The 13,309-nt window shown below is 40.1% G+C and overlaps 1 protein-coding gene across 1 annotated transcript in view; it reads right to left on the bottom strand.

Moving 5' to 3' along the window:
• The window catches only part of MRTFA (myocardin related transcription factor A), a 139,962-nt gene extending 127,088 nt beyond the window's left edge, over positions 1-12,874 (bottom strand). Inside the window, exon 1 of the mRNA XM_056846548.1 lies at positions 12,394-12,874. Within this exon, the coding sequence (XP_056702526.1) occupies positions 12,394-12,874 (481 nt within the window). The remainder of the gene's footprint in view (positions 1-12,393) is intronic.
• Positions 12,875-13,309: the final 435 nt, after the last annotated feature.

The following is a 13,309-nucleotide window of genomic DNA, read 5'->3' as shown; positions in this document are numbered from 1 at the left end:
GACCATAGCCAAAAGGCCAAGACACTTATAAACATTTGCCTAAACATTAAAATTTGGTGACATTAATTTTTAGAAGTGTTTGTCTCTCTTTCCTATCAGGAGATATTTAACTGAAATGAGCAACTCAAGTTTGGAACAAAGATGAGGTCATTCCTAAAACAAAACTCCCAAAACATTGGCAAAATGGAGAGTTTAAAAGCAATTTTACAAGGATTTGCATTTTGTATCAATACTTCAGAAACAGCTGAGGAAGCAATTTAAAATACTGACAAATATACCTATACATATTAAGAGAAAAACAACCTGACTTTCACAATACATGTAACCAGCTACATTTTAAAATAAAGAATTCTAACTGAATATGTACTGCCAAACTAACAACAGAGGTTGAATTCATCATTAATTCCTGTACTATCCTAAAGAGTAAATGGAAGGAGGAAGAATAAAATTGAGATTAAAATCACAGGACACAAAATTACTTCAGCAGACAAAGAATGGGCCGTGTGTCTGCACAGCTATACATTTGGGATGTTGAAATCTGCACCCAGTGCCCCTTACCATTTCTCTATATTTTTGAAGACACACACAACACCCTACACTACCCTGTACTGTTGAGGGAAGGGAATTAGGATATTCAACAAAGATCTGTTTTCATTTTATTTTCCAAGCTCTTTCGTTTTACTTGACATTTCTTTTCTTCTTGGACACATCCAAAAACAAACTGATGTATTCAAAGGCTTACTCACAGATTTAAAGGCTGTATTACTGAAATTCAAGCAATCTGGATTTAAGAGGATGAAGCATTCAGAGACAGCTTCAAACAGTCATGAAGTGCCTGGAAGACCTCATTAATAGGAATAAAAGCTTCACTTCAACTAAAAGGCAAAGGAAGAGAAAAGGGCAACTTAAAAGGATAGGGAAATCCTTATACCTTAATCATAAGAAGTTGAAGTTTTCAGCTTAGACAAAGCATCTGCCAATGACCAAAGAACAGGATGATAGAGGCTTATGATTAATGAGTAGATTCTCTCCAAATGCTGCAATACTGGGTCAACTAATGGAACTGATTGACAGAAGATTCAAGAACTAGCTCTCCACAGAACACATTAGTGGGATTCTGTGTCACAAGTTGTGACAACCACTAGAAAAGGCAGCTTAAAAAATATAAACTCTATCTATGCCTGGCCCTGGGAACCAAGAAAGGATGCTATCATTACCTTGCCTTCTACAGGGCATCTAGCTGGTGTCTGGATAATCATTGTCGGAGAATATACTTACTAAACTGGTCTTAGCAACCATTATTAATAACATCACAGTCATGAACCTATAATACGTCACCACATGTTCTTTTTTCATCTTTTAAAAATGATCTCAATGGTGCTATTTTGCCAACATGCAGTGTTTCTGTAATCATTCGGTTTCAAAATGTACTTAAAAGTTGAAGATTCTTAGGGATGTGGCAGAGAATAAATGCCTCTAATGCTACTTAACACATATAAAGGGAGCATTAGAGCAACATTTAGAAGTACTTTCAATTCTTCAGTCACACATTATAATGTAAACTGAAGAAGCCAATACATTAAAAAAAAACCAGCTCCAGGGACCTTGATTGAATTCAATCAACCCACAAATGAAGAAAAGAAGCAGAGCAAGGATGCCCTGCTGCTGAAATAACTAACATTAGTCCGACATACAGGACCTATTATACCACATCCTTGGGATAAAAGGATTCTGTGACACACAAAGCTATAGTACACATACAAGACTCACTAAAATATATGAATACTAAACTAACAACCACACTTCAAACAGAACTGCACTTCATTAAGCAGCACCACATTCAGTATAACATTTCTCACAGTCTAAGCAGAAAGTACTTATCTGTCATCACAACAAAGTCTTGCAGCATCTTAAGGACTAACAAATGAAGAGGCTCCGACTCACTTATGCTACTGTAAGTTTGTTATCTTTAAGAGGCCACAAAACAAACACACAGCCACCCCTCTGCAAATCCTCATAGGTACATTACAAGATTCCATCCACCTTTTCCTACAGGATTCCATCCACCTTTTTCAACAAAATTCACAATCTAAAAAAGTAAAGGAGACTTGGTGAAACTATTGGCATGACACCATGTGTAAACAGCAATCCAGGTGAAAGGAAGTATGACAGATCTGGTTAGGTCCTTCAGCTACAGATTCACTGTAATCTCAAAATGGGTGCCTTCTTGTCTAGGTTTATCATACTTATACGTTTATCATCCTTATGTAGGGATAACAGCAAGCCTCACAGGGTTATTGCCTAGGTAAACACAGATCATAAAAGCATGCACATTAAATATAGTTATTAGCCTTGAAAATGAGCATATTATAAAATGCTTATGGAATCAGATAGAAATAGCGCACAGTGTTGTGTCCACTCAATCTTATGGCTGCAGTCTTAAAGCCACTGTCCTGGCAGTAAGCCCCACAAACATGGGTACAGCTTATTAGGATTGCTTCCTAAATCTCCTCCAAGTCCTTTGTATGCTGATCCCACTGCCAGCAAAGTCCAACAAAGGGGAAGGATACACTCACATCTGCAGGGAGCCCAAAGATATTGTCCCATCTGCCAAATGCTCTATTGTACTTTAACATGTACATGATATACTACACAGCTACTATACACACACAACATATATTTCAAGGAGACCTATGTAGTATTGCTTAACTTGTTCACATTGCAGATGGGTATGCATCCATTAACTGCAGACAACATCATGTCTCAGGATTTTTAAAATGTTTAGTACCAAAATCCACTGCAGAACAGAAATGGTCAAAATGTGTTTAATGGTAAAAATATACTACGGTAGTTATTTCTTTCACAGGAGCTACAGGGAGCAGAGAAACCTTATGGCAACAGAAACAGGTGGTCAGTATCAGGGCCATTTCTAAAGTGCTATGACATGCCATTCCTCAACTTTCATATTAAACTTCCTAGGCACCATTGTAATTAGCGGATAGACTCTTTTTGCTACGCACAATTGTTATTTGTAAGATACTAGCCAGCTAGGTACAATCTGGAGCCCAAGCTTCACATTGCAGAATAGACCTTTGATTCATGATCAGAAGCTGATTAAAAGTGTAACTGGCAATTCTTAAATCACATCCAGGAATTGTTTCAGGGCATCATTCATATCTAGAAACTCTTCATCCCCAGACACTTAGGAAGCACTGGTGCATCTACACTGATTATTCATTGGGTTATGGTACACAGACAAGAATGTGAGGATCCATACCGCCTGCAGAAAAGCAAACTGTAGAGATGGGTGTGGAATGGAAATCCCCACACAACACAGTTGGATTTCTTCCAGCCTTAGAGTGCCTACAGACATTTAATCTTTATAGTTTCTCTACCCAACTGTAACTACATAGTTAGCACACTTCACAACTTATCTGGTTGCCCAATACAAATCCCAAATCCCTTGTGTACCCTTTTCCCCATGCTATATTCCTCAGAGCTGGTAAACTGCACCTTGGATATCACTCTTAAAAGCAAACAGGAGACTTACGTTTATGCCAATAAGCATGGGAAACCCTTACTGTGGATGTAAATGGGGCCATAGTCATAAAGCTATTTAACACAGAACTCTTCTGGTAAGTCACTTAAATGTCAGATAACAAACAGAATGAATATGTATTCCTCAGATCTTGAGATGCTTTCTAAATGGGGAAAGCCAGGAGCGCTCCCATATCTTAAAACACAGAAAGCAGCCCTAAAAAAATAATTATCTAATGCATCTTAAAGAGAGCATACCAAGTGAGTGAACCACTTTATTCAAAGGGCCATCACATGCATGGTTGCCATGAAAAGAGGCTGTGTGTGAACTGGCTCCCACTCCAGAATGAAAAAAAGGACATACACTTACTCTTCAGCTTGCATTTGTTTTTCAGCGCGTGCACACACACAGATGCATCAATAAACAAAATCTTCCCAATGCATGTCTAAAACCATATTCAGCATGCGCTCATGAATGCACACAATAAACTCGCCCCAAACACCCAATGGTCCTAACAAATAGGCCCACACTCACAGTTCAGCACTCTGAAACAGAACCAGGGGCTTACCGGTGTCCTGAAATTAATTACACAGGCAACCCAATGATACACATCTCCTATGCAACTGAAACTGAGCTTTCTGGGGGAGCTCTGGCGCACAGAGCAAACCATAGGGATGGAGGAGGAGATCAAGTCATGCTAACAGATTCACAGCGAAAAAGAAAACGCAACAGTTAAGTTTTGGCAAAGGAAAGACAGATTGGGGGGGGGGCTTACAGGGGAAAGCAGAAGCCTGACTAACGAGGGGGGGATTCAGCTGTGGCTCACTACAGCAAAGCTACCGGAGAATATGGGAAATGGTGAGGCCGGAGAAGGCATCGGGGCACACTGAAGTCATCCACAGTGGGTAGCCGTGTTAGTCTGTCTGCAGTAGTAGAAAAGGGCAAGAACCCAGTAGCACCTTAAAGACTAACAAAAATATTTTCTGGCAGGGTAGGAGCTTTCGTGAGCCACAGCTCACGCTGTGGCTCACGAAAGCTCACACCCTGCCAGAAAATATTTTTGTTAATCTTTAAGGTGCTACTGGACTCTTGCTCTTTTCTACTACTGAAGTCAGCCAGACCGAGTCGTGGGAGGGATCGCCCTCGCAAGGCTCTGCCAAAGAAAACCGGTGGGGGGGGGGCTGAAGAGGTTGGCTGAAGATGAAGGGCGCGGTTGGGAGACCAATGCCCCAACACCGCCGGGGGGGGTTGGTAGAGGACCCTGACGTGCCCCGCCCAAACCCAGTGCAGGCAAGCGGCGAAAGCAGCCCCGGGTCGTGCCTTCCAGAGGGGCGGTTCCCTGCCCCATCCACGAAAGGGGCCCCCTGCGCGGAAGGGATGAAGCACCGGCACGTTCCTCTGTCTCCCCCCCCCCCCGAGGGCCAAAGCCCCATACCTGCCTTCTTCCCCCTCACCTGGTCACGGCTCCATCCCAGTCGCCACAGCCGTCCTGCCCTTCCGCCACCCCCACCAGTCGGAAACTTCCCCCGGCGCGAGCAGCGACCTGGCCTCGCCACCGGCTCAGCTCCTCACAGCCACGGAAGCTCCCGCCCCCCAGGTTCCAGGGCTCGGAGACAGGCGGATCGCGCTAGCCAATCAGAAGGGGCCGAGATGAGTGAGCGCCTCGCGCGCCCGTCAACGGCTGCCGTGTAACTGGGGGCCCGAACGGCGCGAGAGGGAGGGGTGGGCGGCGCGATAAAGGTGACTGAGGCAGGAAGCGGCCAATTAGAAGGCAGAGATTATGTCATCGCCTGTAGGTGAGGTTGGAGGGGCTGAGCGTGGTGTTGGAGAGGAAGGCGGCCTTAAAGGGACGGTGCGCCGTGAAATGTGACTTTCCTACAGACCCGTACATATCGTCGGGTCTCGTGAATCTATTCTTCTTACTTCTGTCCTAAACTCATTGCTTATGCACGCTTTCTTGGGAGCTAGCCCCGTTAAATGCAGGTAAAAATGCATGGGTTCACAATGAACGTCTCGGTGATTTAAATAGCACTCACTTCCAAGAACGGCATCGCCCAAAATGGAGTTTTACTTTCTCCCCATCAATGCAAAGAATGACACAAATACGTGACCCAGAGCCGTCTCTTAAGCAATCGCATCTGTTACCTTCCAGACTTTTGATTCAGTTAAACGTATTACCTCATCATACAGGGATACTTTCTTTTTTATAACTATTTACATGAGCCAACGTAGTTTTGAGGAAGTAACTTCTACATTGCACTTGCTTAGAAAGGGCTCACAAAACGTTTCTATCCCAGCATTTTTATTGGCTACAAAAGGACTCTTTCTGGTTTACCTTGGGTATTTTAAATTAAGGTTGCAGTCCCAACCAAAAATTCCAGTTATGGAATGGCTTGGTTATGCCAATGGCTTGGAGAGGGGGAAAAAACGTCTTGGCCCTTTAATACAGGCTTAATGTTTAGTAATGTGCACATCAACGACCCATTTCTAAAAAATTAAGCCAGTTAAGGGGACAGAACATTTATTTTCCTCCAGGTTGTAGGCAACCATAACTACATATGTTAAATTCACTTAGCAAAATCAGGAAGGCCGATTCACCATTTACTGCTGTTTTTCAGGGTACTTTCAGACTGTGGCTCAGTCAATTGCTAAGAGAAAATTATGAGTTCCTGTAGCCTGATTTCTCCTCCAATCCATTCATTCAGTTATTCATTGTACATGTGCCTTGATTAGGTCTGACAGGCAGTGTACTATGCCCTTCCAAGTATTAAAGTTCTCAACAAGCCTAGATAAAAATGTCCCGCTTCTTTAATAAAGGCTTAATGACTGGAAATGGGCTGCTGTAGCTTTTCTTGGCATGAAGGTAAATAACATCCCCTGTCCTTCTATTAAAGGGACAGGACTTTTTTTTTCTGTAAGTAGCTTTGATTGATTGTGTTGGGGAAAGTACAACTGCACTGTAATAGTCACTGATATTTTCTATTCCTAACTTTCCTGCATCAACATAGTCTTGTTTACTCATTTTTTTGTTTATTTTCAAAACATACTGATCTCTTTTAACTTCTTGAAGTTTTTTATTGGTTTTCTCTACTCACATGTATCCTCATTTTAATTAATCAAAATTATTATCACCCTTTGATGCTGCACTCTCCATCAGTGTTCCCAGTGTAGTGTAATGGTTGGAGTGACAGACTAGAGTCTGAGACACCCAGGTTCAAACCCCCCCTTCTGCTCTGGAAGCTTGCTGGGTGACCTCTCAGCCTATCCTACCAGACAGGGTTGTTATGAGGATAAATTGAGGAGAATGATGTAAGCTGCTTTGGGTCTCCATTGAAGAGAAAGTTGGGGTTTAAGTGAAGTAAATAAATCACTAACAAAGCATCCAGAAACATGTCCTGAAAGGATGGAAAAGATCCCCTCTGCTCCACTTTAATTTGTCTCATTGCAAATACAACAGAGATATTAAATGTAACTAGTCATTAGGATTGCCAACTCTAGGTTGGGGAATTCCTGAAGATTTGACGGCAGAGCCTGAGATGGGGCGGGGCAGGAGCCTAGCAAGGATATGATGCCTTAGATTCTACCCACCAAAGCTGCCATTTTCTTTCCAGGGAAATGGATCTTTGTAGTCTGGAGATCAATTGAAAATCCTGGAAAACAGCAGCCCCCATCTGGAGGTTCACAACCCTCCTAGTTACCATTAAATTAGTCTAGGTAAGTTATCTTAGGACAAAGTTTTGTAAGCCCTCCCAAGAGGATTGCTGCTGCAAGACACGGTGGTGGTGGAAACTGCCGTCAAGTTGCATGGAAAATGCAGTCATGGTGACCCCCACCCCCAGGGTTTCAAGGCAAGGGACAAACAGAGGCGGTGCCTGTGCCTCTGTGTAGCAACCCTAGACTTGCTTGGTGGTCTCCCATCCAAGTACTAACCAGGGCTAATCCTGCTTAGCTTTTGAGATCTGACGAGATCGGACTAATCTGGGCCATCCTGAGGGCACCGCAATACATGATAGCAAGAAATTTATTTTTCTGACATCCTACGCCCTCTAGTGGTTGTGCTGTGCAACAACAAAATCCAAAAAAACAAAACAAAATCTCTGTACGTTTTTATTGAACCAAACAAATTAGTACAAAACTCTGTCTTGTGAACGTTTGAGCTCACCAGAGGTCTTCATCAGGCTTGATATTACACAATTTTAAATGACAGAAGGGTAGCAGGCAAAATCCTCAGGCCATGATCTTAAGGTCTGATCTTACAGGCATCCTTTGTGAGATGCCACTAGGCAATTAGGTGTACAGTTACAGTATAAGAACATCAGAAGAACCCTGACAGATCAGACCAGTGGTCTGACTGGTCCAACATCCTGTTTCACACAATGGCCAACCAGTTATTCTGGAGGCCCAACAATAGGGCATAGAAGCTGAAGCCTTCCCCTGATGTTGCCTCCTGGCACTGATACTCAGAGGTTTACTTCCTCAATGTGGAGGTTCCCTTCGGTCACCATGGCTAGTAGCCACTGATATGGATCCTGTCCTCCATGAATCTGTTTAATTTCCCTTTGAAAGCTCTCTATGTCTATGCCTGTGGCCATCACACATCCACATTTTAATTACTCATTGTGTAAAAAGTATTTCCCTTTGTCCATCCAGAATCAGCTTCATTGGATGTCTTCAATTTCTAGTATTTGGGGAGAGGAATAAAAAGTTATCTCCTTCCACTCTGTCTACCCCATGCATAATTTTATAAATCTTGATCATGTCCCCTTAGTCATCTCTTTTCTGACCTGAAAAGCCCCGTAGGAAAGGTGCTCCAAACCCCTGATCATCTTGGTTGCGCTCTTCGGTACTTTTTCCAGTTCTGCTATGTCATTTTTGTGATACAGTGACCAGAACTGCACACAGTATTCCAAATGAAGCCGCACCATAGATCTAAACAGGGGCACTATAATATTGGCCATGCTATTTACAGTCCCTTTCCTAATAATCCCCAGCATAGAGTTTGCCTTTTTCACTGCTGCAGCATATGGTCTCCAGGAGGCTGCATTCAATTAATGTCTTTGGTTTTTTGGTTCTCTCACTGAAATACAGAAACACCAAAGTCCATCCAAAAATTATTTCAGATGCCAATCAAGAATCACAGTTCTTTTGTAGATGTGGTAGAAGGAGCTTGGCAGGATGGATGGACATGACCCACACCCAATTTTGATACACCAAGCCTATTACAGCAGGTAGCCAAGGCCTGAAAGATTCTACTCTCAGTGCCTTCATATTTAAGACATATGTAAATTAAACAGAATGGGAACATATGATCAGAAACTTGGTGAACCTTTAAGGGATACTGTACATGCTCTTTCATAGAGAATAGTTGGAGACATGTTTTCTCAGGTTATTTAACTTATTACATTGTTATTTAAATCATTTTTTTCTTGGTGTTTTATGTTGTTTAAGGTAATGTTTTAAGCTTCTTTGAAGCCCTAAATCGTGGAAAAATTAAATTGAAACTTTCATTAACAATATAAATGAATACCCCATATTTCGATGTACCTTTTTCCTGCCTCTAGATGGAGCCAGTGTCACATATTCCAGCTGAAATGTTTCCGGCAGAAAACAAACAAGAAAGACATTGGTCTTTTATGCATGGGCTGGATCTTCCTGCTTGGACCTGGGTTCATTGCATATTAAAGTAAGCCGGGTTGGGGAAAACTGTATGCATTGGCTTGAATGATAAGGGACGAAACTGTATGCTAATCGAGCCATGAATACACAAAAGCAGTCTCCCAAACTCAAATCGTCCCACCCCTTTAAATGCTGCTCTGTAATTGGCTTACCGTGAGAGAAGATTTCCTTCCCCCAAAACCCAACTGCTGCATAAAAAAGCATTTTAAGAACAAAAAAACGGAGCTACCTGAAAGAAGGGGGGGGAATCCAAGCCTCGTTTTTAAAAAGCCTTTCTTTTGCTCAGAAAGAGCTCCGAGGTAGCAGGAAGCACTTGAATCCCCGCCTCTTTACACACTGCTTCGTGATTGGCTGTGAGAGAAGCCAATCTTCTGTGTTTCCCCCAATGCAGTATGCACACTCTGTGATTCCAGAATGAGCCAGGATGAATGGTTTAATTTGGGCCAGAAGAGGAATGGGAAAAGCCGGGTTCGTTCTGCGTCAAAACAGTGTTGAGCTTCCAAGGAACGAGATAGCGTGCATACTGAAAAATTTCATCCTGGCTGAAACAGGTAATAAAGGAGATTAAAGCGACCTTGCATAAATGACCATTCTGTCACTGGCTAATTGTAAGCAATCTTGCAGGTTTATAAATGTTTTTTTTTTTTTTTTTTTTTTTTGTAAATTTTATTTGTATTAATGAAGGGGTACAGGAAAAAAAAGGGAAGGGATAAGGCATCATAGTATAAAAACAATACACTGTTTGAAAAAAAAAATGAGTTCAGATACATGTTGTGAGACTTTCTCTATGTTAATAAAAGAAAAAAAAAGATGTTGCAAAACCTCATTATATTATTCTACTTATACTAATATTCTGTTATATAAGAGTCTAATGTTACTCACAATCCTTTATAACAAATTAAATGTATTTAAACATCACATTTCTTTCAATTAGCTAGAATTCATGTAATTGTAGAATGTCACCCACTTTTCTTCAAATTGCTCTGTGGATTCATTAGATTTTTGGTTTGTCTCGAAAGTCATCTTGGCCATACAGGCATATTCCAATAGTTTTTCTTTCCAGTCTTCTATATCAGGTATTATAGTTTGTTTCCAAGTTCTTGCAAGAACCGTTCTAGCTGCTGTCGTAGCATATTTAAAGACGTCATGAAATTCCAACGGTAGGTTAGGGGGCACTATACTGAGAAGATAGGATTTTGGATCAATTGTTAACTTAATATTGAACATTGTCTGTAGTTCTTGATGAATTCTTTTCCAATATGTTTGTAACTTTGGGCATGTCCACCAGATATGAAAGTATGAACCATCAGTATCTTGGCATTTCCAACAGGCACCTCTTTTTCCAGGAGTAGTCATCTGAGAAAGCATGTTGGGAGTCAGGTACCATCTATAGAATGTTTTATACCAATTTTCTTTCACTTCTTGGGAGACGGTATATTTCATTTCAGAAGTGCAAAGTTTTTCCCATAAGTCCATATTAATCATTTCTCCAAAGTTTTGCATCCATTTTATCATGTTGATTTTCACTTGTTCTTCTTCTGTTTCGTATTTCAGTAGAAGCTTATAAATTTTTCCTAGTAGGTGTAAATCGTTTTTAGAGATTATCTGCTCAAATTCTGTTAATTCACGAAATGGTTGAGGATGAAGACAGTCTTTTTGTATATTAGATCTCAGTTGTAAATAAGTTAACCAATTCAGTTTTTGGAAGTTTTCTTGAAGATTGGTCAAAGTCTTGATTTCTCCTGTAGACTCGATCATTTGATTATAAGTAAAATGAACACCCGGTTTTAGTTTAACATTGTCATGATAAGCTTCAACTGGTGACATTATAGATGGTGGAGAAGGACTTATTCTCTTTTTATATTTTTTCCATACTTTCAATAACACCATTTTAACATCAGAATCTTCTGGTACTTTATCTTTTTGAATTCTTGTCGATGTATCCCACAAAACTTTATGAAAACCTTGTCCAAGGTCCGCTCGTTCCAAAATGAGATGTCTGGATATTGGGTATTTTATCCATTCTGCAGTCCAAGTCAGGCAAGCGGCATGATAATATAATTTAAGGTTGGGTAATGCTAATCCTCCTCTTTTCTTTTCATCTTGTAACACTTTGAATCTTATTCTCGGTTTTTTTCCATTCCAGACAAATCGGTTAATTTGTTTTTGCCAACTTTCTATTGTTCTATCTGGAATATCAATCGGCAAAAATTGAAACAAAAAGTTCAGTCTTGGAAGTACATTCATCTTTATCACCGATATCCTACCCAACCATGAAATGTTCATATTTGACCATAAACTCAAGTCCTTTTCTATTTTTCCCCAGGTTTTCAAATAATTTGACCTTAAAAGTGTCTTGTTTTGTGAGGATATGTTGACACCCAGATATTTAACCGGTTCCTTGGCAATGTGACAGCCAGAAACTTCTGTAATGTATTTATCTTCATCTGTTGTAGTATTAAAGGTCATAATTTTCGTCTTTGTTTTGTTCAATTTGTAACCAGAATGCTTTGCATATTCCATAATGTGATTATAAACTTGTGGAAGTATTTGTCCAGGGTTCTGACAGATTAAGACAACATCATCTGCATAGCTTTTGATTTTATGTTCTTCGTTTCCTACTGTGAGACCTTTAATCTTTGAATCATTTCTGATATAATTCGAAAGGATTTCCATTGATAAATCAAATAAAAGTGGAGAAAGTGGACAACCTTGTCTTGTGCCTTTTGTAATAGCAAATTCTGTTGACAATGAACCATTGATCAAGAGACGTGCTTTCTGAACAGAGTATATTGCGTTGAAAATCGTTAAAAGAGTGTCTCCACAGTCCATTTGTTGTAAAATCTTGGAAATAAAATGCCAAGAGACATTATCAAAAGCTTTCTCTGCATCTAGAAAGATCATTGCGGCTTTTAATGATTTAGACTTTATGTATTTGATTGCACTAAGAATCAAACGTACGTTATCTCTCATAAGTCTCTTTGGAATAAATCCGGTTTGGTCTGGATGTACCAATTTGCCAACAAATTTTTGAAATCTTTTGGTAATTATAGAGACAAAAATTTTGTAATCAATGTTCAACAATGAAATTGGTCTATAGGCTTGAGGAAGAAATTGATCTGTGCCTTCTTTTGGAATCAGAGAGATGTGTGCTTCCTGCCAGGACGAAGGGATCTTACCTTCTTCAATTACTTCATTGTAAAGAGAAAGTAAAACCGGAGTCAGTTGTTGTTCAAACAACTTGTAAAATTGTGGGGTAATACCGTCCGGACCTGGTGCTTTATCTGGTTTCAGATTATTTATAGCGTCTACAATTTCTTGAGTCGATATCTTCTGGTTAAGACTCTCTTGATCTTCTTTTGGTAACTTAAATAGTTGTGCATCTGATAAGTAAGTTGTCAGTCCGTCTTCTTGCAAATCGTCCTTCGCATATAGTTGCTTGTAGTAGTCAACAAATATTTTTTCAATTTCTTCTTGTTTATTATGAATTATTCCATTTGCCTTAGCCCCAGTAATCTTCCTTATTTTCTCTTGTTGTCTAAGTTGATTTGCTAAAAAACGACCAGGTTTGTTTGCTCTTTCAAAAAGTCTTTGCTTGGCATATTTAACTTTCATTTGGATTTCTTCGGTTTCTATTAGCTCAATTTGATATTTGGTCATCTTGATACTTCGTAAAGTACTTTTATCTGATCTTGTTTGAACTTTTTTTCCCAATGTTCTTAATTGGTCTTGGAGATCTTTAAGTTTCTTCTGTTTATCTTTCTTGATTTTGGTATTCAGAGCAATCATTCTCCCTCTGATAAAGGCTTTACTTGCATCCCAAATTACAAAATCAGACATGCCTGGAGTTTTATTTAATGTGAAAAACTCCTTCACTTCACGTTTACATTGTTCAAGTATTTGTTTCCTCCGCAGTATTTGATCATTCAAACGCCATCTTCTAATGCCTATTCTACCTTTTAACAGAGTCAATTCGATTGGGTTATGATCTGACAGTATTCTGGGTGCAATCTGTATTCTTTCCACAGTTGTTATCATTGAACTGGAGATCCAACACATGTCAATTCTAGAGTGAGATCCATGACGATTTGAGTA

The sequence above is a fragment of the Euleptes europaea genome, chromosome 3 (assembly GCF_029931775.1).
Source record: "Euleptes europaea isolate rEulEur1 chromosome 3, rEulEur1.hap1, whole genome shotgun sequence".
NCBI classification, from domain to species: Eukaryota; Metazoa; Chordata; class Lepidosauria; order Squamata; family Sphaerodactylidae; genus Euleptes; species Euleptes europaea.
Note: the sequence above shows the minus strand (reverse complement) of the source record. Positions and strands in the feature narration are given on the sequence as shown.